General features: G+C 42.8%; 1 protein-coding gene across 7 annotated transcripts in view; it reads left to right on the forward strand.

Moving 5' to 3' along the window:
• The window catches only part of OSBPL3 (oxysterol binding protein like 3), a 308853-nt gene that overhangs the window by 109305 nt on the left and 176144 nt on the right, over positions 1–23404 (forward strand). For 5 of the 7 annotated variants that reach the window (XM_033930823.1, XM_033930817.1, XM_033930820.1 and 2 more), the window contains one exon: positions 15260–15516. In XM_033930823.1, coding sequence (XP_033786714.1) covers positions 15424–15516 — 93 coding nt within the window. In that variant the 5' untranslated portion in view covers positions 15260–15423. Of the gene's footprint in view, positions 1–13615; positions 13709–15259; positions 15517–23404 lie in introns of all 7 variants that reach the window. The other 2 variants (XM_033930821.1, XM_033930822.1) reach the window with 2 other exon arrangements.

Genomic DNA, 23404 nt, shown 5'->3' on the forward strand with positions numbered 1-23404 from the left:
GGGTTCTCTCCATATGGTTCTTAATTTTGAGGGGGAAGGGGTTGCTCCTGTTGCACTTTCCTTGTTTTGCCTTTTGCAGACTGTCGGATTTTCATTCTGTTTTTCATGATCCCCCCACTTTGTGAAAGTGTTGTATTACCATGGTGATGGATTTGCCAATCTAAAATTAGTTTGGGGCAGTGGGGGGGGGGGAGGGAGAGAGAAGGGCGGTTCTTTTGTAGTCTCTTTTGCAAACTATAGTCACCACTTACATTGAGCTAAATATTAACATTTCTCAATCTTCTTAGCTTAATTTTAACTACATTCAGGTCTGGCTCAAGAGGCATCTTGACCAATTTTTGTTTTGCCACCTCCCCCAACCATGCACTCACCAGCACAACCCTTCCCTTGCAGTCCAGCATCTCTCCTTCCTCCTCTCTGACATGTCTTCTTCTCTTCACTCCTAGCTCTTTCCTCTATCTCCCATTCTGACATTCCCCTCTCCCATATTCCCTCATCCAACAGCTGGTGTCTCTGCTGTTCCCTTCCAGCACCTATATCCCCCCCAAAAAAAATCCTGTGCTTCCGGCACCTTTCCTCTGCTTCCTGCACCATCCCTGGTTCCTCAGCCTCCCTCAGCATCCTTGGACCAGCAAATGCGCTCTTCACTGGCAGCAGTAGCAGTGGTAACATGCTGCCCAAATTGAGCCAGCTCCTTCCCCCTGTAGTGCTTGCCCCTCTGCTGTAACTTCCTGTTGATGCGTAGGTGGGACACTGTGGAGGGAAAGAGCCAGCTTGACTTGGGCAACATGTTGCTGCTGCTTCCAGTGAAGAACTGGTTTATTGGTCCTGAGGTGCTGAGGAAAGCCGAGGAAGAGGCGTGCTGAGGAAAGCCGAGGAAGAGGCGTTAGACTCAAGGCAGGAGGGGGGGGGGGGCGCTGTTGAGCCCACGTGTGATGGCTGCTTGAACGTGGAGCTCCTGCACCCAAGCGAAAAATCGCAATTTGCAGCGCTGAGTCGGCCCTCAGAAACGCCCGAAAAATAAAGAACAGGCAAGTTCCTGGTGTCCCCATTTGGAATCGCTACTTTTTTTTTCTCAGCGATATGGCAGATAAAAAGATTAATAAGCGCCACAAACCGGACCCCCCGTCGCCCTCCAAAGTGCCGCTGCCGGGTCCCGATTCCGGAAGTGCTTCAGAAATACTCGCTGAAATTCGCGAGTTAAAAAATTTAGTCTCTGACACTAAAACTGCAACGGAGGAAATAAATGAAAAGCTAACTACCCTGACTACTGACTTTTCACTGCTCCAGACCCGAGTTCAGACTCTGGAAAACAAAATGGAGGCCACCTCACAGCACATGGCTGAGCTGAAAGCTCATACAAGGAAAATTGCCTTCCTGGAGTCTGAACTGGAGGATAATAATAACAGGTCACGTCGCTGTAATATTCGTCTCCTTGGGCTTAAGGAAGGATCGCATGACAACAACTTGGTCAAATTCCTGGAAGACTTAATCCCAAAACTGCTGGACCTTACCTTCACACGTGAGTTTGAAATAGAAAGGGCACACAGAGTACCTTCAGCTAAAAACCCGAATGACCGCTTCCCTCGACCGGTGGTTATTAAACTCCTCCGTTACCAGCATGTCTTAGACATCATGCAGCGTGCCAAAATCAGAGCTCCTATCAAACACGACGGTGCCACCATTCTTTTCCTGCCTGACCTGAGTAAACCCACGGCTGCAAGAAGAAAGAAACTGCTCTCATATCGGCCTCAATTAAAGCAGCTCAATGCCAAATTTGGCATGCTATACCCGGCCAGGATGAGAGTCACTCTCTTCAATCAAACCAAAGATTACACTAATCCGGAAGATTTAGCTGCTTTTATTGAATTGCAGTCTCCTACCCCCATCCACCAGGTTTAACTGTTACTCAGGGGCTGTTTTCTGAGTCATCTTGTCTGTAATATGTTATCTTGCTGATTGCAATAGTTCATTAATTGTTTTCTGTCTCATGTTCTGGTATATCTCTCATTGCACTACGTTTAGTACAGCATGATGTTCTTGTTCATTCCACTGCATATATTGTTCTGTTTCATTCATATGGGTGCTTCGCTTTCACAGCTGCTGTTTCACTCTCACAGTGCACATGTGTTTCCTAATGTATGGCTTTAGGTCATTTCTTAGTTACTTTGGTCCTTTATTACCTCAGGCACTGCAGTGTATTAACTTGTCTTTTTTCCTTAGGTTGTGCAACAGATATTTACAATTACTCTATAATACTGCTTACATGAAAATAGCCTGTCACCAATTTTCTGTAAATTCACATACACATTCACATGACCCTTAAATGTATATCCTTAAATACTAAAGGGCTAAATAACTCGATTAAACTCAAGAAAATACTGCTATATCTTGAACAACAAACGCCGGACATTATTATGCTACAAGAGACCCATCTGGACAGTGTGGCTTCCGATAAAGTTCGATTCGGGTGGTCTTTGCCTGCATTTTACTCTCCTGCCATAGAGAAAAAGGGTGGGGTGATGACTCTAGTCCGGAATAATCAAAATATCAAAATTATCGCCTCCTCACATGACCTACAGGGCAGATGGGTCAAAGTTCTGATTGAACATGGAGATCGGAAAATAACTCTGTTTAACGTATATGGCCCGAACATAGATTCACCCGAGTTCTTCAACGGAATCTCTTCATCGATCTTACAGGATTCGGATTCCCATCTGTTATTGGGAGGCGATTTTAACCTGGTTTTGAACCCTGACATAGACAGAAACTCCCAATTCCGATACAAAAAATCTAAAGCGTGGTTTGCTCTTCATCACATGATCACGGATCTACACTTAGTGGACATTTGGAGAACTACTCATGGCTCTGATAGAGGCTATACGTTCTACTCCAACCCCCATATGTCATACTCTCGCATAGATTATTTCCTACTCGACAGAACATTGTGCAGCTCTGTTAAAGCGGTTGACATCCTACCCTTATCTGTATCAGATCATGCGGCCATTTCACTCCAACTCCAGTGTAATACGCCTCCACCACCACACCGACAATGGCGCTTCAATGCCTCCTTGCTCCAAGACCCACAATTCAAGATTGATGTGCGCAATGCTATTGTGGAATACTTCTCCTTCAATTCCCCGGAACATACCTCCTGGATTACCTGTTGGGATGCTTTCAAGGGATACATCAGAGGTGTCATCATTTCTCACACAGCTCGTTTGCGTAAATCACAGATGGAAGCTACCCTCCAGCTGGAACGAAACATTACAGATCTGGAAAAGGTTCATCAACAGGATCCGCTGGATGTCCTCACTCTTACTCGACTAGCTAAGGCTCGTTACGTATACAACTCCATGCTCAGTAAAACAGCTGCTAATTCGGTGTTTCAACAATCAGCGTCATACTTCGCTGATAACAACAAGTGTGGACACTTGTTAGCTTCTTATTTAAAGAAGAGAGCAGATAAAAAGAACATAGTTGCTATTGAGCTGGAAAATGGAGACATCTTAACTACTAACCAGGACATCTCTCAAGCCTTCAAGTCATTCTATGAGAAATTATACACCTCAGAATTGGATAATAATGAGATTGCTTCAAAATTTTTGGATGCTTTGCCTCATCCTACCCTTTCCCAAGAGGATAACATACCACTGGATGAACCCTTGACAGTATCAGAACTTGATCAAGTGATTGAAGACATGGCTCCTCACAAAGCACCCGGACCTGATGGTCTAACAGTCGAGTTCTATAAGGAATTTAAGGATGTACTTAACCCTTATTACCTACAATTTCTTAACTCAGTCATTGAATCAGGGCAAGTGCATGGTTCATTCACTGAAGCCCACATCATTGTCCTCCCGAAACCTGATAAAAATCCTCGCTCAGTAACGAACTACAGACCCCTATCTCTCATAAATGTTGACGCGAAGATTTATGCCAAACTCCTTTCTAACAGGTTACAGAGTGTTATAACCTCATTGGTCAAGTCGGATCAGAGTTTTTCCTCTGACAACTCCAGAACCTTTTCCCACATCATTGCACAATCTCAGAAACACCATCAAGATCTTATTGCGGTGGGGCTGGACGCAGAGAAAGCCTTTGATCGCGTGGAGTGGGCTTTCCTATTCAAAGTTCTAGTCTGGTATGGATTCTCAGCGGATTTCATTAAAAAGATTAAGATCCTATACTCATCTCCTTCTACCAAAACTTTTATAAATGGTACGTTGTCCTCTACATTTCACCCGACACGTGGTACCCGACAAGGATGCCCCTTGTCTCCACTACTGTTCGACCTGGCGCTGGAACCTCTACTCATCTCCATTCGTACTAATAAACTCATTGAAGGGTTCAAAATCAATAAGGCTGAGATTAAAATCTCGGCATATGCCGATGACATACTTCTATACATCTCTCCTTCATCTTTACCGCACTTAATCTCAACAATCACGCAATACTCTGAATTGTCAGGTTACAAATTAAATATGAGTAAAACGATGGTTATGCCTCTTAACTGTCCAGAAGTTAAGACTGATGTGGTATCATATGGAGTACAATGGTCTGCAACTACAATGAAATACTTGGGAGTTTACTTTGGACCCACTTTGCAAGAAACAATCCAACTCAATTCTGATTACCTATTAAGTATCGCCCGACATACAACATCTTTGTGGACCCCTCTCAACCTTTCTTGGTGGGGCAGGCTGGAATCGATACGCATGATGATTGTTCCCAAAATCAACTATGTTCTGAACATGTTACCATTCTTTCTACCTCGCTCCTTTTACAAGACTCTGGACTCTATTCTCACGCAATACCTCTGGAATAAGAAACAGCCTCGTATTGCTCTAGGAAAACTTAAATTAGCAAAGATAGAGGGGGGGGGTGAATTTCCCAGACTTTTATAAATACCACACTGCTTTTCTCATAAGGCATTGGTCTCAAGGTCATGCTGTTATTAGATCTTCAGATAGACCTGGTTGGATTGACTTGGAAACATACTTGTACGGAGTGTCCCGCATGAAATACCTTCCTGGTCATACTCTATCTCGCCTAGATAAAGCGGATTGCATCCTTTTGTCCTACAAATCTGCTATACATACTCTGGATACTATACTACCTCATAGCTGGGAAACATCTTCTTTAATACCGATTTGGAATAACCATAGATTTTTGATCCAAACTAAACCATTTTGTTGGCCTCTATGGCAGCAAAGGGGTATTGAGACAATCAAAGACTTAACTGATGCGAAATGTTGGATGTCCTTTCCTGATCTCGCAGCTGCCAGAGACATCCCTAACAATCAATACTATGCATGGCTTCAACTCACTCATTGCCTACGGGCCGCCCTTCCTGACTTACAGGGCCTAATTGATATACCGAGCCTTAGTACACTTTTGGATAAGTCCTACGTGTTCAATTACAAAGCCTCTGTCTGGTACAAGCTGATTCAAAAGGCCTCTGGCAAAGACCCCTTGTCTTCTGAAACTAAATGGCAACATGTATTAAACTTACCTTCGGACGCTATCGACTGGTCTAAGATTTGGCTGACATTCCACAAATCCATTAGATCAGCTTCTGTGTTACAGTCAATATTTTTCCTGTTACACCGTGCGGTTTGGACCCCTCAATTATCACACCGAATAGACCCATCTACTCCATCTAAATGCTGGTCTTGTGACGATGTTGATGGGTCTCTAGAACATCTGTTATTCAATTGTAAACACCTTGGGATTTACTGGAACAAAGTGTGGGGAACAATATGCTCAATCTTAGACATTTCAGAACCTCTCTCCCTCAGAACTCTCATACTAATGTCTCACAGTTTGACCACTCCACTAGATAAGCATAAAGATTCTCTCCTGACAATCATGTTGTCGTTAGCAATCCAAAATGTTCTTTTTAGTTGGAAACATTTGGAAAGTGTTGAGTACCACGCATGGTGGAACACACTGTGTCTTCATAGTAAATATGAACGAGTTTTAGCAGAAAAAAATAATGCCCTAGTAAAGTATAAGAATGTTTGGTCTCCCATACACCATTACTGTTTGAATGTGTGAACTGATATTATATCTCCTCATTGAATTCATATAGCTCTTCTCCCTCTAGAATCTGATATCTCTCCACTGCACTTCCTAGACAAAATTTTTCTTGTCACCTCTTGCATCACCTTGTTAATATGCCTGTTTGTTACTTGATCTCAATATTTTGTTTTCCTGTACATGGACCATATACTCTCAATTGTATTTATGTTGTCCTTTGTTTTATGTTTCTTTTTTGGAAACTTAATAAAACATTTTTGAACTCTAGACTCAAGGCAGGAGGAGGGGAAGAAGACTCGGGTTCTGGATTTGTGGTGGTAGAGGAAAGAACTGCTGGCTTAACCTATATATATGAACTTTTTGTAAAATTATTCATGTAAAATTATTTTTAGCTCACTGTTTATGTTCAGCTACTTTTAAATTTGTCAAACCGCATAGTATTGTGGTATACAAATATTATGTTATGGCCCAGGCATTTGGTGCCCTTTTTCACCAGTACCCTGGACCAGAACCTCACCTGGTCCATAGGTTAAGTTGACCCTGACTACATCACATCTGTTTCTAAATGCAAAGATGCTTAGTCATATACACCTCTAAAAGCTTCAAGTGCACATCCATCTCCATTCTTTTATATGAAGTTTCATCACTTGGGTTTTGCATCCAAAATTAACACATGATAACTGCCAAAATCTATTTGGCCAGTGATCAGAACTCCAGCCCTATATGGAACAGCGCCACAAACTACCCCAAGAACAGCTCAGCAAAAGGGCTTCCCAAAGCTCATAGCATGCAAATTATATGCATGCTGTTAGTATCAAGCATCGGGAAGTTAAGAGGAATGTGCCTCTTGAGGTAAGCTCAGCTCTTGTGCACACGCACTAGGTAAACCCAAAAGTGAAGCACACATTGGTTCCTCTGTGCCTTTTTAAATTTAGATTTTTCAATTTTATTTGATTTATTTTATTTAGAAGGATTAGGGCAGTGGTTCTTAACCTGGGTTCGACCGAACCCCAGGGGTTCGGTGAGTCAGTCTCGCGGGTTCGGCGGAGGTCAAAACACACCTCCGACTCATATAGCGCTTCGGTCACGTTCAATCATCTATCAGTTATTCAGTGATTTTGATCAAGACTGATCGTGTACTCGGTTTCTTGATCTATCAATCAACAGCAGAAGTCACACTGATTTGCAGTAAATTTCATTATTATGTTATTATTATTCGAAATATAGGAGAACTTTTTTGTTTTCAAAATTGATATTATTTTTTCCCTCACTGTATACCTATGTTTTGAATTTGTAAAAATCATATTTTATTTTTCCAATAAAGAAGGGTTCGGTGAACATGCATATGAAACTGGTGGGGTTCAGTATCTCCAACAAGGTTAAGAACCACTGGCTTAGAGGGTAAAGGGGATGGGACTTGATATACTGCTTTTTTCTGTATGGTTTACAATCAAAGCAGTTTACATATTTTAGACAGGTACTTATTTTTGTAGCTGGGGCAACAAAGTGATAAGCGACTTGCCCAGAGTAACAAGGAGTTGCAGAGGGAATGGAGCTCACAACCTCAGGGGGCTGAGGCAGCTGGCCACTCCTCCACAGGTGCCAAGGTGTGCTTTTCGTTTTCAGGTTTGCTCTGATTTGCACACATTTCATCTCAATGCCATTGTGGCATTTGAGGGCTTGCACAGACTTCCTTCTGCTTCTAAATTAAAATTTAAAAATGGCAGATTTTAGAGACGGAGCTGTGGAAGATCTTCTCTTCAAACATCCTGCTCCGAGCTGGCTTTAGGTTTTCAGCAGTAAGAGTGGCTTTTATTTGTGCACTGTTCTCTGAGCACCGAGAGGGACTAGGAAGTGACCTCATTACCATCTGTTTGACTACATTTGCATACTAATTGAGCTAATCTTTGGCGCACATATTGTCTCCTGTGCGACAGCCCTCTGAATATTCTGCACCCGTGCCAGCACTAGTCTAGTGCTAACAGCCTCTAGAGCTGGCATTAGGTTTTCAGAATCTCCCTGTCTGTATCTGGGACATTCCCAGTAAGTTGCCCTACAGTTTTATCTATTGTGCAGTTAAATGCTACGTAGGTAGCTACAGCTCTTGTGGGTCAACATGACATGCTGCTTTAACACTTAACGAGTGCTAACTGCTGTCACATTGATTGTAAGGTAGAGTTCCTGTCCATTTCACCCTCCCTTTGTGCATTAGCTGTACAGTGTGGAAATTCCTAATGCAGCATACGAAATCACCCTCTTAGCATAGTTCACTTTCTTTTTACCAGACACGAAGGAGAGGCTCAAAAGATCTTTAGGCAGCAGCAATCAGAGAAAAGAGCAGATCACACGATAATGGATAAAAGGGCTGCGTCTCGGGGTTACTGTTAATGTAACATTTATTTATTTAAAAATTTATATACCGCCTATACTCTTAAGTGGTTTCCATAAAATTAAATATAAAGAAGATTAAATGATAATTACATACATAGGTGTGATCTGCTGTGTTCTCTATGCTGTCTTTTTACCAGCCAGGCTGACTTTGTTTTGGGGTTTTTTTTAAACCACTTATTGCTCATTATATAAAGGTGCGCTAGTGTTTTTAGCGCACGCACCGGATTAGTGTGTGCTATCCGAAAAACTACCGCCTGCTCAAGAGGAGGCGGCAGTGGCGAGCGCGTGTGGCATTTTAGCACGCTAAGGCCCTAATGCACCTTTGTAAAAGGAGCCCTTAGTCTGCATTCTGAAGTTATCTAAAGGGGATAATTTCAGACTGCTTTGAAAGATACTTTTCATCCCAGAGACTTGACATGTACTTTGAAATTTGGTGCACTTTCCTTTCATAACTGTGTACACCTATGCTTTTGTGTGAGGAGATGTGTAGACCTGACGATACTAAGCTATTTTTGTAGACATCTGTGCCTTTTCTTTTGATGCCACTAAACTGTGCAACCCAAAGGACATATGTGTGTATTACTATATTGGCACCAACACCTGGGACAACCCCCGACTGACATCAGTATGGAAACATTCTATAACAGATTCTGAAATAAATTTAAAAACGCTATTCTTTGAATGCATACACATTGTAGACAATTAACTCAAAATAATTAATACCACTAAATCTGACCCTCTACTCAAACACTATGGGGTTCATTGAAACGGAAATAAGTCTAAAAATCTGCCCAAATCAGCACTTGGACAACCTAAAAGACAAGGTCGTCCAATGCCGATAATCAAAATGGGTTTTTAGACATATCCTGAGACTTTTTAGGCCTCCGAATCCTGCTGTGCACCCAGATCTGAAAGGGGTGTTTTTGAAGAAGTGGTTAAGGTGGGATGTGAGCTAGATGTGGGCCGACTTAGAATTAGTTGTATTGCAAGGTGGATGATCTAAAGTTTTACGAGGCTGCCTGGACGAATCTTATATGTTGTGATTTAGGCAATCTAAAACAGATCCAAGTGCCCAGAAGGTATCCAAAGTGACCAGATAACCACTGCAGTGATAAGTACAGACCCCCACACACTCCCCCCAGTGATCACTGACCCCCCCCCCACACACACACCCCTCACCATGTAAATCAGAATAAAAATGTACTTACCTGCCTCCAGAACATCAGCATCTGGCATAGGAAAGCCTAGTAGAGCTGCACAGAGGTGGCTTAAGTAGTCTGGGGGAGGACCATAGAGAGGAGGACTCAGGCCCATAAGCTACTCTAACCACTACATTCATGATGGAAAATGTGAGTCCTCCAAAAAACCCCAAAACCTTACTCTATTGCCATATAGGTGGCATCTGCAGCCATAACGGCTATTGGGGTTATAGACAGGTGGGTATAGTAGGTTTTGGGGGGCTCACCATGACCTGCAAGGGAGTTGTGGTGAGATGTTTATGTGGCACCCTTTTTGTGAAGTTCTCAGCAATGCCCTGTAAGGTGCCCCATTACTCTGTCATGTCTGGGTGGCCAGTCCATCACTTTGCTGGCCCCTCCCACGCCCAGAAGGTCTTGTTTTAGCCATTTCAGACTTGGATGATTTTTGGGATGAGAATGTAGTATAAAGATAGATGTACTAGTGGTCTGAATGATCAAACAGCTGGATGGAGAAATAGACAATTTTCAAAAAAATAATTTTGGACGTATTTTTCGAGAATGGACTTTGGACACTGCCAACTTTAGGCAACTAGCACCCTAGGCCCAAAATGGACTTACTGACATTTGATTATGCCCCTCTTATACCAGTATAATCAAAGAACCTCCATTCTCTTCTCTATTACCCTATCCATAATTCTGTTCTCCTCAAACTACTTAAAGTAGTATATTCATTCAGTAATTGAAATGTAAGTCGCCTTAAACCCTGTTAGACAATATACGACTCAGAAATACCAGATTAGATTAGATATTAAAGGAGGGGAGTTTTTCAGACAACTAAATCATATGCATAAGTTGCCATTTATGTATGTAAATGGGTAAAGGGTCATGGATTTGATATTCTGCCTTCCTGTGGTACAAGGAAAGTTGTTCATATTTGTTATATGCAGGTACTTTCTCTGTCCCTAGTAAATGACTTTAAAAGTTGCTCTCACTCTGGTCTGATTAAGCACCCTGATCAACCCAAATCCCTCATACTGGAGAATGACACAGGGACAAATTTTTCTCCGTCCCTGCAGAAACTCAATTTCCTTGTCCCGTCCTCACGAGTTTTATCGCTGTCCCTGCCCCATTCCTGTAAGCTCTGCCTTAACCGCACAAGCCTTGAACACTTATGATTTTAAAGTGTTTGAGGCTTGTGCAGATGAGGACAGAGATTGCAAGAATGTGACAGGGACAGGAAAATGAGTTCCCTTGGGGACGGGGGAAAATTTGTCTCCGTGTCATTCTGTACCTCATACCCTTTGTAGGAGGTGAAATAAGATACAATGTTTTTTCCAGTTCTCATGGAAATATTTGATTTCGATTGCCTTATGATATGATATGTTTTTAATGTTGGTTACTCTGTGAAAGTAGGCTATAATTTATACAGGTTTCGAAGAAAGGGTTAAGTGATCCAGGTATGGATGTGCAGACTTGGCTGTTCTGGCACTCCTGAATTCTGGGATAAAGGTGTGAAGGTATTACTTTCAGCCTTTGAGGGTTAGGAAAATGCCTAACTATTGCACTATATCAAATGGAACCACCAGAATGATATATTACCACATTTTAAGGAGAAATCTGACATTTCTAGAGGCTATATTTTGTTTGGTATTCTTAGTGTGTGCCACTCATGATTCTTTTTCTTTTTTTTATTCATATTTCAAAATATAAACAAGCAAATATTACTTGAATACAGATTAGAAATAAAGAGTTCCACTATATAGCACAAAGCATTATTAGAAATCAGAATTAATTATTTAGTCCTCAAGTGGGGTAATCCAAGAACAGAAAATAACAAATGAAGGAATATATATAAATCTTAAGGACAGCTTAGGAAGACGAAAAGAAGACCCCAGACAACCAGTTCTTTACACTGCGGACTATTGGACCAATCATCACTCTTCTCCCCCCCCCCCCCCCCCCCTTCCTTAGCCACAATAAATTCCAACAGTTGTTTCAGTTCAAAAAAAAAACAGAAAATTTTTCCCCTCTAGTGAAACATAGCACTTTGCAGGAAATTTCAAAGCAAAAGATGCATCCAAAGCTTAGACCCTGGGTCTATAGATCAAAAAGTCTTCTCTTCTGTTTCACTGGAAACACACGAATTGTTGAACCGAAAAATGTATCATTCATATCTCTAAAGTAAGTTTGAAAAATTAGATCTCTATCAAACTCCAAGGCAAATGTCACTAAGAGAGTAGATCTTTCAGTTATTACTTCTAGCGAGTTCTCCCAAAAATTTGTCAAATTCATTCCACCTTTTTCCGTTCCCACTACTTCAGCAGGGATTGAACTATCTTGTTTCTTCCCCAAGGAAACATATTGGGCCCCAACTATTGGTGGTAAACTTTCCATTGGTATTATCGGTCTCTTTCAGATATCTCCGAACCATTTCCACCGCTGATATTATTGGAGATTTAGGAAAATTTAACAGCCTCAAGTTATTTCTTCTCTGATTATTTTCCATATACTCTAGCTTTTCCTGAATAAAAGATCTTTCTTTAACAATCTCCACTTCTAAAGTTTTTATTTGATTACTCTATTCTTCATGTCTCTTTATATCCTCACTTTGTTCTTTTAACATTACCCCATGGACATCTACCTGGGAGCTAATAGAGGTACAATCTGAGCGTACCATAGATACTGCCTTTTTGAGATTTGTGTCCATGATTAGAAGAGCTCTCCACAGTTCATCCATATTTACCACTGCAGGCTTGACCAACTTGCCACTCATGATTCTTGTTCCTGATGTGTGAAATATACATTATGTAATGCATCCACCTCTTCTTGTCATGGGAAGCCAGGATTGCTTTCATATCTTTTTGTAATGATAAGTTGAAAGGAGGCTGAAAGCTGATCCATACCAGGCAAAATCAGCCTATAGTGATATAAACCCTTCTGCAGTGTTTGTTCTCCTCTCCTATCCTCTTTGGCTCTCTTTTCCTGATTCTCTTTGTCCCAGTCTCCTTTCCTGTCCCCTCCATCTTTTGGTGCCAGTTTAACTTGTTTTTTTTCTTTTCTGCTTTGTATGTTATGATTTTGTGTATGCTCTAATATTGTACATCGACTAGAATTGTAAGATAGCACAGTTAAGAATTTTTTTAAATAATAAATAAACTTGCCTAAGTCATGTGGGGGTCATAAGTGCTGCTGTCTAGGTAGCTCTAGTTTTAAGAGACTTTGATGAATAAACTCTCAATTGCTGGGAGAATAAGACCTGACTGATTAATGACACTAAGGTTTCTATGATTTGTACATAAGCAGGTAACCAGAAAAATTAGATTGAAGCAAAGCAAACGTCAAGTTGTAATGCATCTATTGCATAGCACTCTTATCCTAGCATTCTGCATTATGACCCTCCTGAGCTCAATATAAAGTGCTGAAGGAGGAATCCTGTGTTTGTGTTTATAGCTACAATATATCTTTTTGTCAACTGTTCTGGTTTTTATCTCTGCCTCCTTATCTCACTTGTGAACACTGCTGAAGTAAATGGATTTTTATTCTTCTAGTTCTAGAAATTCTTTTAAAAAGATGAAGAAAACTTAGCTGTAGGGGAATAACCTCACCAATCCCCAGAGCCCATGGAGGGTAGTGGGCACCCTAGGTGAATTCTCAGCCTTTCAACCCTCTGTTTTCATGCCTCTAGCCTGCAGTTCTACTAAATCGGTAGCCTTCAATGCAAGACCCGTGGCACAATGGTGGCCCGCGAGGACAACTTTGGCAGCTCCTGCCGTCATTCTTGGGGGGAGGGGAGGGTTGTGCATCTGCTCCCATTCTTTGCAGGTCCGGAGATTTCTCTTACCTTCCCCCCCCCCCCTCCTAAGACTCCCCTTGGGTCCTGTAAATTTGCAACTCTTCATCGAAGATTAAGGCATGCTGATATTAGGCAACTTGGGGGAGATGGTTCTCTCACCTCTTGACAGCAACATCTTCTTGCTGCACAGGCAGGACGCGTAAAAAGAAGACTTCAAGACTGCCTGCTGTCGGCCTGCATTAATCGCTGAGGAAGACTGCGTATTTACAGCACCCAGTGGGAGGTAAGAGAAACTGCCAGACCCATGGAAAGAGAAGGGGAAAGGGGGGAAGAGGCACAAAAGTAAAATGCTGGCTCGGATGCATGCTGGAGGGGGGGGGTTATAGGGAAGAGAGAGAGTTGCTTGCTCTAAAGAGGGGGAATAGTGGAAAGAGATATGCTTGGGGGGAGAGGGGAGAGAGAGGGATGCTTGGAAATAGGGGGGAGAGAGAGATGTAAACTTATGAACACAACTGTAAAAGACAGAGAAAAGCTTTTGGCATTTTGATTGTTGATGATGTTGATGATTTGCTGTTCATTAATTGGAGCTGAAATGTTTGCAAATATTGACTATTTTGTAGCTTCTTTGTTTTTGTCAGCTGTATCACATGTTATGTGAAGATTTTTATTCTGGCACCGTGTTACTTTTTTTTTTTTTAATAAAAGATGTTTCAATACATAGTTTTGGTTTGATTACAAGTTGGAGATTGAGAGTGAGTGAGTGAATCAGACAAGGAATTTGAGGTAGAGAGACTGGTGGTACGCAGGTATGGGGTGGGGGAGGTTTGGTTGAGAGTTGTGGTGTAAGGCTTGGTTTAGGTGTGCTTTTGCGAGAGATGTAGGCTAGTGAGGATGGATATCACTGACACGCTGTTCAAAAATTAGCAAAGATCACTGTACTAGATAGTAGATTTAAAACAAACCGGAGGAAATTTCTTCACTCTACGTGTAATTAAATGCTAGAAATTGTCAGAGAATGTGGCGAAAACAGTTGGCTTGTTTAAAAAAGGGTTGGATAATGTCGTAAAAGAAAAGTCCATAAGCCATTATTAAGACAGAGTAAGGAAAATCTACTGCTTATTTCTAGGATAAGCAGCATAAAATCCTTTTTTTTACTCTTTTGGGATTTTGCCAGGTACTTGTGACCTAGGTTTGGCTACTGCTGGAAACAGGATACTGGACCTGATGGGCCTTCCATACTCCCTCCCTCCCTCAAATTTTGGATCATGAAACTCAACAAACACGATCATCATATACACTCTAAAAATGCAGGTTAAAGCATTAACTGATAGTTGACTGGAGATACTTTTCTACCCCCTAGAAGTTGCTACCCTAGACAACTGCCTGACTGCCAAATGGTTGTGTTGCTCTGTGCCCCTCCCCCCACAGCTTTTACTATCTATGGCTGTGGTCATATACGTCAGTGTAAAGCTTGCTAAGGGATGATAAGCCTTGAAAAAAACCTTCTGTGGGTGAAACATGTTGACTCCAATTTCCCTCAAAAGATGACCACAATTTAAAGCTAAGTACCCTTGAAATATGCTAGAAGGGTTGTTAAATTAAAAAAAAAAAAAAAAAGTTTGTGAGTAAAAATTGATAACGGCTCCAGTGAGGAGGTAGTACATAAAGAAAGCCTAGGGCTGTGAAAGCTTTTGAGCCCAGGTGTTACTTCTGAGGAGCTACGGATTATACATTAGAGGTGAGGAGTTTGAGCTATATATTGAGCTTGATATATATCTTGGTGAGAGGATGTTCTTAAACTCATCATAATTTTTTTCTTTCTTTCTTTTTGTAGATTTGTTTCTAGTACTTCTAGTGGCTATGGGATTACCATACTTCAAACAAGAATGAAGCATCGTTATTTGGTTGCAGTTTTGCTAATATGTTTCTGATGGCTTGACTGGGCCCAAAGAAGAAGGGTCCGGGGAAGAGAAACACAGCAAAAAAAAAAAGAAAAAAATGAGTGATGAAAAAAACCTTGGTGTATCCCAGAAAATGTTATCACCATCAAGAAGCACTAGCAGCTGCTCCTCCAAGCAAGAAAATAGGCAGGTAGGACCAATACAGTTGAACTATTTTTAAAACCAATATTTGTATAGCTTATACGGTCCTCTAAACAAAAAAAATATACACACAATGGACAGAACACACAGTGAATAGATAGGGGGTCTTGTGTAAGGCAGTAAGGACAGCTAAGATGATTTGTGAGAGGTGAGCTTAAACCAGGGGTGAGCAAACTTTTTGACTCGTGGGTCACAATGGGTTCTTAAATTTGCCAGAGGGGCCGGGGGAGGGGGGTCTAATGTACCCCACATTTCCACAAGAGCAGCATTTCATGCCCGCCACAGAATGATGATGGTAAAAGAAAGAGCTAAGACAGAAAGAAAGACCCCCCCCCCCAAAAAAAAAGGGCAGACTGTTGTCTCTGGTTTCTGCTTTCATCTTCTTTTCACTCTCTTCTTTCCAGTGTCTGCCCTCTCTATCATTTCAATCCAGCATCTGCCCCTTCCATCCACTGTCTGCCCTCTCACCCTTCCATATGGTATCTGCCCTTCCCAGTATCAATCTCTCTCTACTTTCTCATTCCTCTGTCTCCTCATCTGATCTCTCCATGCCACCCTGACCCCTTCCCCTCTTCTAATCTGGCAGCTGTTTCCTTCCTTTTTTCCTCCTCCCCTGTCCAGCAGTACCCCTTCTCTCTTCCCTCCTCCCCCTATCCAATAGTAACTCTCTTCCCTTTACCTCCTCCCCTCCCAGCAGCTCTGCTTCCTCTCTCCTTCTTCCTCCCTCCAGGTCCAGTAGCAGCTCTCCCTTTATTTTCCTTAGTCCAGCAGCTTCCCAGCCTCCAACAGTGGCTTCTTCCCCCTTCTCTCCGCTCCCCTCCCCGCAGTTCTCAGTACTTGCCTGCAGCAGTGCCAGTAGTGTCAGCGCAGTGATTCACTTAAGTAGCCTTGGGCCTTTTGATGGGTTGCGCCTGCCTCTGAGGAAAGAGTTAAGTTGCATCATCAGAGGTGGGCCATGACTCTGCAAAAGCCCTAAGGCTGCCTAAGTGAATCACTGCACTGACACTACTGGCACTGCTGCAGGCAAATATTGAGAGCCTCGGGGAGGGGAGGGAAGGAAGCCACTGTTGGAGGCTGGGAAGCAAAGCGTCGGAGCTTGTCAGGCCCCCCTGATTTCGCTGGCCCTGCACGGACTGGCAGGAAATTTCTGCGTACTGATCTCACCAGCCCTGCATGGACCGGCGGGAAATTTTCAGTGGGCTGGATTAAAATGCTAAATGGGCCGGATATGGCCTGCGGGTCGTAGTTTGCCCATGTCTGGCTTTAACCAATGTTTCCTAATCTTTTTGTGCCTGTGACTCCATGATTGCAGTCAAATAAAATTGTATGACCCTCTCTAGGGGTGCATAATAATGATGTATCTATGGGAAGCCACCCTAGGTCTGTGACCCATTTGGATTCCTGACCCATTTGGATTCCTGACCCATGGTTTGAGAAGCTCTGGCTTAAACTGAGGAGGGGGGAAATTTAAGGAGTTTCATCAGTTGTGACATGGTTCTGTAAAGCTGTGATGTTGGTATGGAACATCTCTCGGCCCTTGCTCCGTTTCCCTGGTGTTGAGCTCATAGAGAATTCTGTTACATGGGCAGAGTTCAGGTATTAGTCACATAGGTGAGCTGTCAGACAGGATTTGTGTCTAGCAAGAAAGGGAGCGTGATGTAAGTGTAGAAAGCCATTCCATGCATTTGGTGCAAGCCAGGTGGAAAATAGAGATGATGTGACAATATGGGAAGAAGGGAGTGGATAAGAGCAGCTTGCCTGTCAAATGAAGTTTAGGAAGAGAGAGACAGCTGAACTACGAAGTAAATATATTTAAAGGCAAGCACAAGAGGTTTTAATTTAATGTGGAAGGGATGGAAAACCACTGAATGGAATGAAGCACAGAAATGTGGTACAGCTCTCTAGAATAAGTGCACAGGTGGGTAGGGCAATTGAATTTTGTGTGAAACACTGAGTTTGTCATAACTTTTGCAATTCCATAGTAAACCCTCAAAAGTTCAAAGACAGAACTTGCATGTGTCTGCTGTAGTGTTCAAGTAAACCCATATTAATTTTTGAATTGTTCTTCTTTGTGCCAGTTTCTTTTGAATATGACTACTGTTTGGAAGTTTTTTTTCTTTTTTTTTTTACTTGTACACCATTGAGGTTTGGTTATTTGGCACAGTAAATTTTGTTAAGTACTTTTGGAAAGATCTTTCCAAACAAAGGGCATGGATTGGATCCGATCCGTGTCTGGGAGGCTGAATCATGCCCCCATCCGATTGTTTGGATCGCTCTCTAGGAAAGCAGCAGCACCGTGGAAATTCTAGGGGATAGATGCTGGTGGATGTGGGGTGGGGGAGAGAGGGGGCAGATGCTGATGGATGTGGGATGAGGCAGACGGTGGAAAAGTGAGGGAGAAGGGTAGATTCTGTTGGAAGGGGGGGCAAAAACTGGTGGAAATGGTTTGGGGTTGGGGAGAGGGAGCAGATGTTGGGGGTGGGGTACAGAGAGGATTGAACAGGAGGTGAAAGGGGAGATGCTGGATGGAAGATGAGGGGGAGAAAAGGGGCAGGCATATGGAAGGGGAGAGATACAAAGAGGAGGGAAATATGATGGAAGGGGAGAGATAACATAAAATTTAATTTATGAATCGCAGATACCTCGCAGTACTTTGAGATTACAAAAGATAAAACCAACACATTAATTGTTGAATTTACTGTCAGTTGAAACCATTCAGTAATCATTTACCAAATTTACTAAAGTTCTCATTAATCTTATAAAATGCATGTGAAATGGTCAAATTATAGACTCCCATTTGGCCACTTGGTAGGAAAGTAGATGGGGCAGATGCTGGATGGAAAGGAGAGGGGGGAATAAGCTGTATAGAAGGAGGAAAACACAAACCTGGATGGAAGGGAGAGACAGGAGGTAAATGATGGAAGGGGGAAGTGAAATGGGAGAGAGTGGACATACTGTATGGAAGAGGGAAGAGAAAGAGGAGGGGAGATACTGATAGAAGGGGAGAGAGTGTAGGGATGCTAAATAAAAAGGGGACGAGAGGAGGCAGATGCCATATAGAAGGGGCAGTTGCTGGATGGAAGAAGGGAAAGAATTGAGCAGATATTTGGGGGAGATAAAGATGGAAGGGGAAAGAAATGGCAGATTTAGTATACAAACACTGTATAAAAGGGGAAGTAAGAAAGAAGGCAGAGTTAATGAAAGACTGGGAATAAGGGGAAGTAAAATAAGAGAGCTAGGGTGAGGGAAAGATATGGAAAGCTGCCAATAGACAGTAAAAAAAAAGAGGGAACTTGACTAGATAATAAGATTGAGTTAAATCTGGACATAGAGGTAGAAAAATAAATTGAAAAAGGGAAAAAGAGGAGAGAAAAATCCTGGAAGATACTTAAGATGGAGGAAAGCAGAAACTAAAGAAGTGAATGGCCAGAAAATAAAGGTACAAAAAATAATTTTATTTTTAATTCAGGATAAAGTAGTGTGGTACCCTACCCATTTTTATAAAGGTTAATAAATAGAAATAGAAAATAAAATGAAGATATCTTTTTTGAATTAATTTTATTATATTTTTGACCAACTGTCAGAGACCAACACCTCCTTTCTGAGGTCAGGACAGCTTACTGTCTTGACCTCGGAAAAGAGGTGTTGGCCTCTGAGAGCTGAGAAATGTTTTAAGTCTTTTCAATAAAATATCATTTATTTATGTATAAAAAATTCTAAATTCTAACTCTCTTAAACCTAAGTGGTTTACATAAAAACAAACATAATCTGCATGTTTGTTTATTAAGATTTTAATATACCACGCTTGCATTTTACTGACCTAAGCGGTTTACAGTATAAGGAATTCCATTGAACATATTCAGATAGAAAAGATAAGAGATAGAGACAAGATATATACACAGCCCAACAAGTAATCCATGAGGATAAAAACAAAGATTTCCTTAAAACCCCCCAAAATAAAATAATAATTAAATTATAAATTTAAAGATTAAACATTAATTAAATTAAATAAATTCCAGTCAGACAGGTCCTGATAGCAGAGGTCTGCAGAGGTGACAGGTCAAGGAAAGAAAGAGGAACCAACACTCAGCCATCCCGGACAGGGCTGTCCCACCGGCTGCACTGTTGCTAGTAGTAATCTGGTGGCTTGTACAGTTGGAGGCAGTAAGAAGTCAGTAGCCGCTAATGAAATTGGCCCATTGCTCCATTGCTGGAATAGCATATTCATAGACATAGTAGTAGTTAGTGCCAACCAGTAGCACCTGCAGCCAGCATTGGCTCTGCCTCTTCACCAGTTTTCGCACTGCTCAGACTTTCCTCCTAATCACTGTAGCAGTATGATGGCTCCGATTGAACACCTGGCACTCGAGAGTCCTGGGCTGGTACAATGCCAAGTCTGTGCCGGCAACCTGCCATCGGCTGCTCTGAATCCGGACCGGCCCCACTGGAAAGCAGGGTCAGGGCCAAAGCAGCTGGTCTGGGGGTAAACAAACAGCTTTCATCCTGGGCATAGCATCCACTTCGGCAGCGTCAGTCTCCCCACCGCCGACCTCCTCAGACATGGCGCGGCTGCTGGCAGACCTGCCAGTGGTGTAAGGGAGCCGAAACCAGACCACTTCTACCCTCGACGAAGGAGAAGACGTAAGGGCCCAGTCCATCTTCCCTCAACCACCACCATGGAACCAGTCGAGCAGCAACAGTTAGACCGGAGAGACCAACAGTCAAATCAGAGAGACAGAGAAATGATTTAAAAAAAAAAAAAAACCAACAACCAAAAACCCAAAAAATAAGAATGGCGGTCCCAGACCAAAGGACAAAGTCCAAAAATAAAACCAAGAAACAGAAGATTAAAAAAAAAAAACCCAGTAAAATTAAAGGCAAGGCAAAAGAAAAGTAGGGTAAGGGAGACAGCAAAGCTGACCTAACTGACTTCCATAAATAAACAGATAAACACATCTGAAACATTTACAGTCAGAATCATAATTCAATCAAGAGAATGCCTCCACAAACAGAGTTGTTGTCAGCAGTTTCTTTTCTGTTTTCTAATTTATATTTGTAATTCTTAATTTGTAATGTAATGGAAAATTTTTGCTCACATGAACTTACTCCCACCCCCCTCCTTTTTACTAAACCGCAATAGCGGTTATTAACGCAGGAAGCAGCGCTGAATGCTCTGCGCTGCTCCCGACACTCATAGAGTTCCTATGAGTGTTGGGAGTAGCGCGGAGCATTCAGCGCGGCTCCCTGTGTTAATAACCACTATTGCGGTTTAGTAAAAGGGGGGGTTAGTCATTTGCTTACGAAAAAAAGTTTTTGCCCTCACATGAACTCAGTCCTTAAAGGGAACATTGGCTTTAATGCTATTTCGTCATGACTACATTTAGGCACCACTTCATAGAATTGCTCCATTTTCTGTGCTGTTGAGGCAAACTGCAGCAAGCAGGCCTAAGCAAATCTGAGCTGACCTATCCATTATGCAATACAGCAGTATGTGGATGGTAAACTGGAAGCTTTTAGCTTTTACAGATTGACACAGATCCAGATGTTCAATTTCCTGCAGCAGTACAACAGTATTGAAATATTCCTCTTTCCCCCAATCCCTCCCCCCCTACCACACACACACAGAGTCAGGAAGGAAGAAGGATCAGTGGGGATAGAAGCATTGATTCAATCTTGGCCTCGGCAGGAGCCCCTGTACATTTCTTCCTTGATCTCTGATTGGTTGGTTACTTCACAGAATTGCATAAACACCCCTTTCATGCCTTCTTAGTGGCTCCATACTTAACATGACCATTTCTTTTTTTCCCCTCAAAACGGGACATCTACTAATTTTCAGCCCTGTCCCCAATCCTGCCCTAGCTCCGCCCCCAATTTCTTCCATTCATTTTTCATGTACAGTACACACTATCTTATCAATAATAATAAAACCCTAAGCGCGCATGCGCACTCCTACCTTCATGATCCATAGCTCTGTGGCAGAGTAGGCAGATACATAGTAATAGCGGTGCGTGCGCAGGTGGCGGTTTTCAGCGCATGCCTCTGCATGCACAGTAGAATAGAACCACCGAGCAAGGGAAGCATCTCAATGCAGTGGCAGCAGGAGTCGCCAGGAGAGTCAGCTTCTCAGCGCAGTGGAACCGCCGAGCAGCGAAGCGTCTCAGGGCAGTGGCAGCAGTCCTGATCTGCTAACCCAACCATTCCTTACCCAAAGCAGCAGTGGCAGCGCTGTAAACAGGCTGTTTGCGGCAAGCCCTGATAGGGCCTTTCCTCTGCCACATCACTTCGGATGCTACTGCCACTGAAGAAAGAAAGAAAGAAAAACTTACAGACAGACAGGGGGCAGGGAGAGAGACCGAAAGAAAGAAAGATGGGGCAGGGAGAGAGAGAAACAAAGAAAAAAAGAAAGATTGGGCAGGGAGAGAGACAGACAGAAAAAAAGACACTGGGAGGGAGAGAGACAGAAAAAAAATTCTACACATCTATTCTAGCACACATTAATGTAATGGGCTTAAACACTAGTTAATTCATAATGGTAACCATAAAATTTTTAAAAAACACACTGTATGCAGAGAAAATGTTAATTATCATTTATATTTGGGGGATTTCAAAGAGGTCAAGACAGATGACTTTAAAATATGCAATGTCACTTCAGTAACAACTGTAGAAAAATAGACAAATATATTGCAATAGAAAGCAGATACCGTATTTTACGCTCCATAAGATGCACCCTAAATTTAGAGGAGGAAAGCAAGAAAAAAACACATTCTGAACCAAATTCTCCCTGCCAGGCTCTGTACCTTGTTCCCCTTCTGGTGGTTTAGTGGTAGGCAGGGACAGGGCAGGCAGGCCTAGTGACAGGTAGGGTCCCCCACCCCGAGGCAAGTAAACAGGCAGGCAGGACCCCCCAAAGTGCATACTCTTTCTTCTCTTCTTCACTATCCATTTCCTCCCCTTCCATTAAGTATCACATCTCTATATCTTTATTGCTCCCCTTTCCAGCATTATTCCTTGTCCCTGTCCCTATGCTCCCTCCTCCTTCAGCATTTCTTTGCTCTGTCTCTTTCCCTCCCCTGATTGCCCTAGTTCTTATGCTGGATTGTTATTTCCTTCCTCCTGTACTCCTCATCTCTACCCTGAGACAGACAGACAGACAGACAAGGCAAGGCATCTCCTCCCCCCCCCCCGAGTCAGGCAGGCAGGCACACACCCCCGTAGCCCCTCCGACCTCTCCCCGTACCTTTAGTTCCTCCAGCGCAGCTTGATTGGCCCGTTCCTCCATGTCCCACCTGAATGCGAAGGGAGTCAGAGGAGTGGTGGTTGAGGCAACTGAGGCCCAGATGTGCTGCCCAGCAGTACCTTGGGAGAAAGGAGGGAGGAGAGTGGGAGGTCAGAAACAGCTGCCACTATTACCGTAGCCGCTCGCTCTCTTCAGGGCTGCACTGCCATGCCAGGACTCCCATCACCTTCCGGATCCGATGGCTGCTGCTCGCACCCAGCCCACGGGGAGTGTGTGGGAAGCAGGACTTGCTGTCTACAGCTGCCTCTCCAGCACAGAAGGGAAGAGGAGGAAGCTGCGTCAGCTAACCAGGCAGGCAGCCTTGCGTGCCACTCTACCGCTGGAGAGGCAGCCGCGTCCAGCGAGGGAGGGCACCAAAATAAAAATAAGGTAACCGGAGGGGGTGGGGGGCTGGTTTGGGTATTTTCTCCATAGGACGCACCCTTTCTTCCACCCACTTTTTGGGGTGGAAAAAGTGCATCTTATGGAGCAAAAAATATGGTATAAATTCTCAAAACTGACACATTTTGATCACTAAATTGAAAATAAAATCATTTTCCTACCTTTTTGTTATCTGGTGAGTCTCTGGTTGCACTTCTTT

Source organism: Geotrypetes seraphini, chromosome 2 (genome assembly GCF_902459505.1).
Source record: "Geotrypetes seraphini chromosome 2, aGeoSer1.1, whole genome shotgun sequence".
Classification (NCBI taxonomy): Eukaryota; Metazoa; Chordata; class Amphibia; order Gymnophiona; family Dermophiidae; genus Geotrypetes; species Geotrypetes seraphini.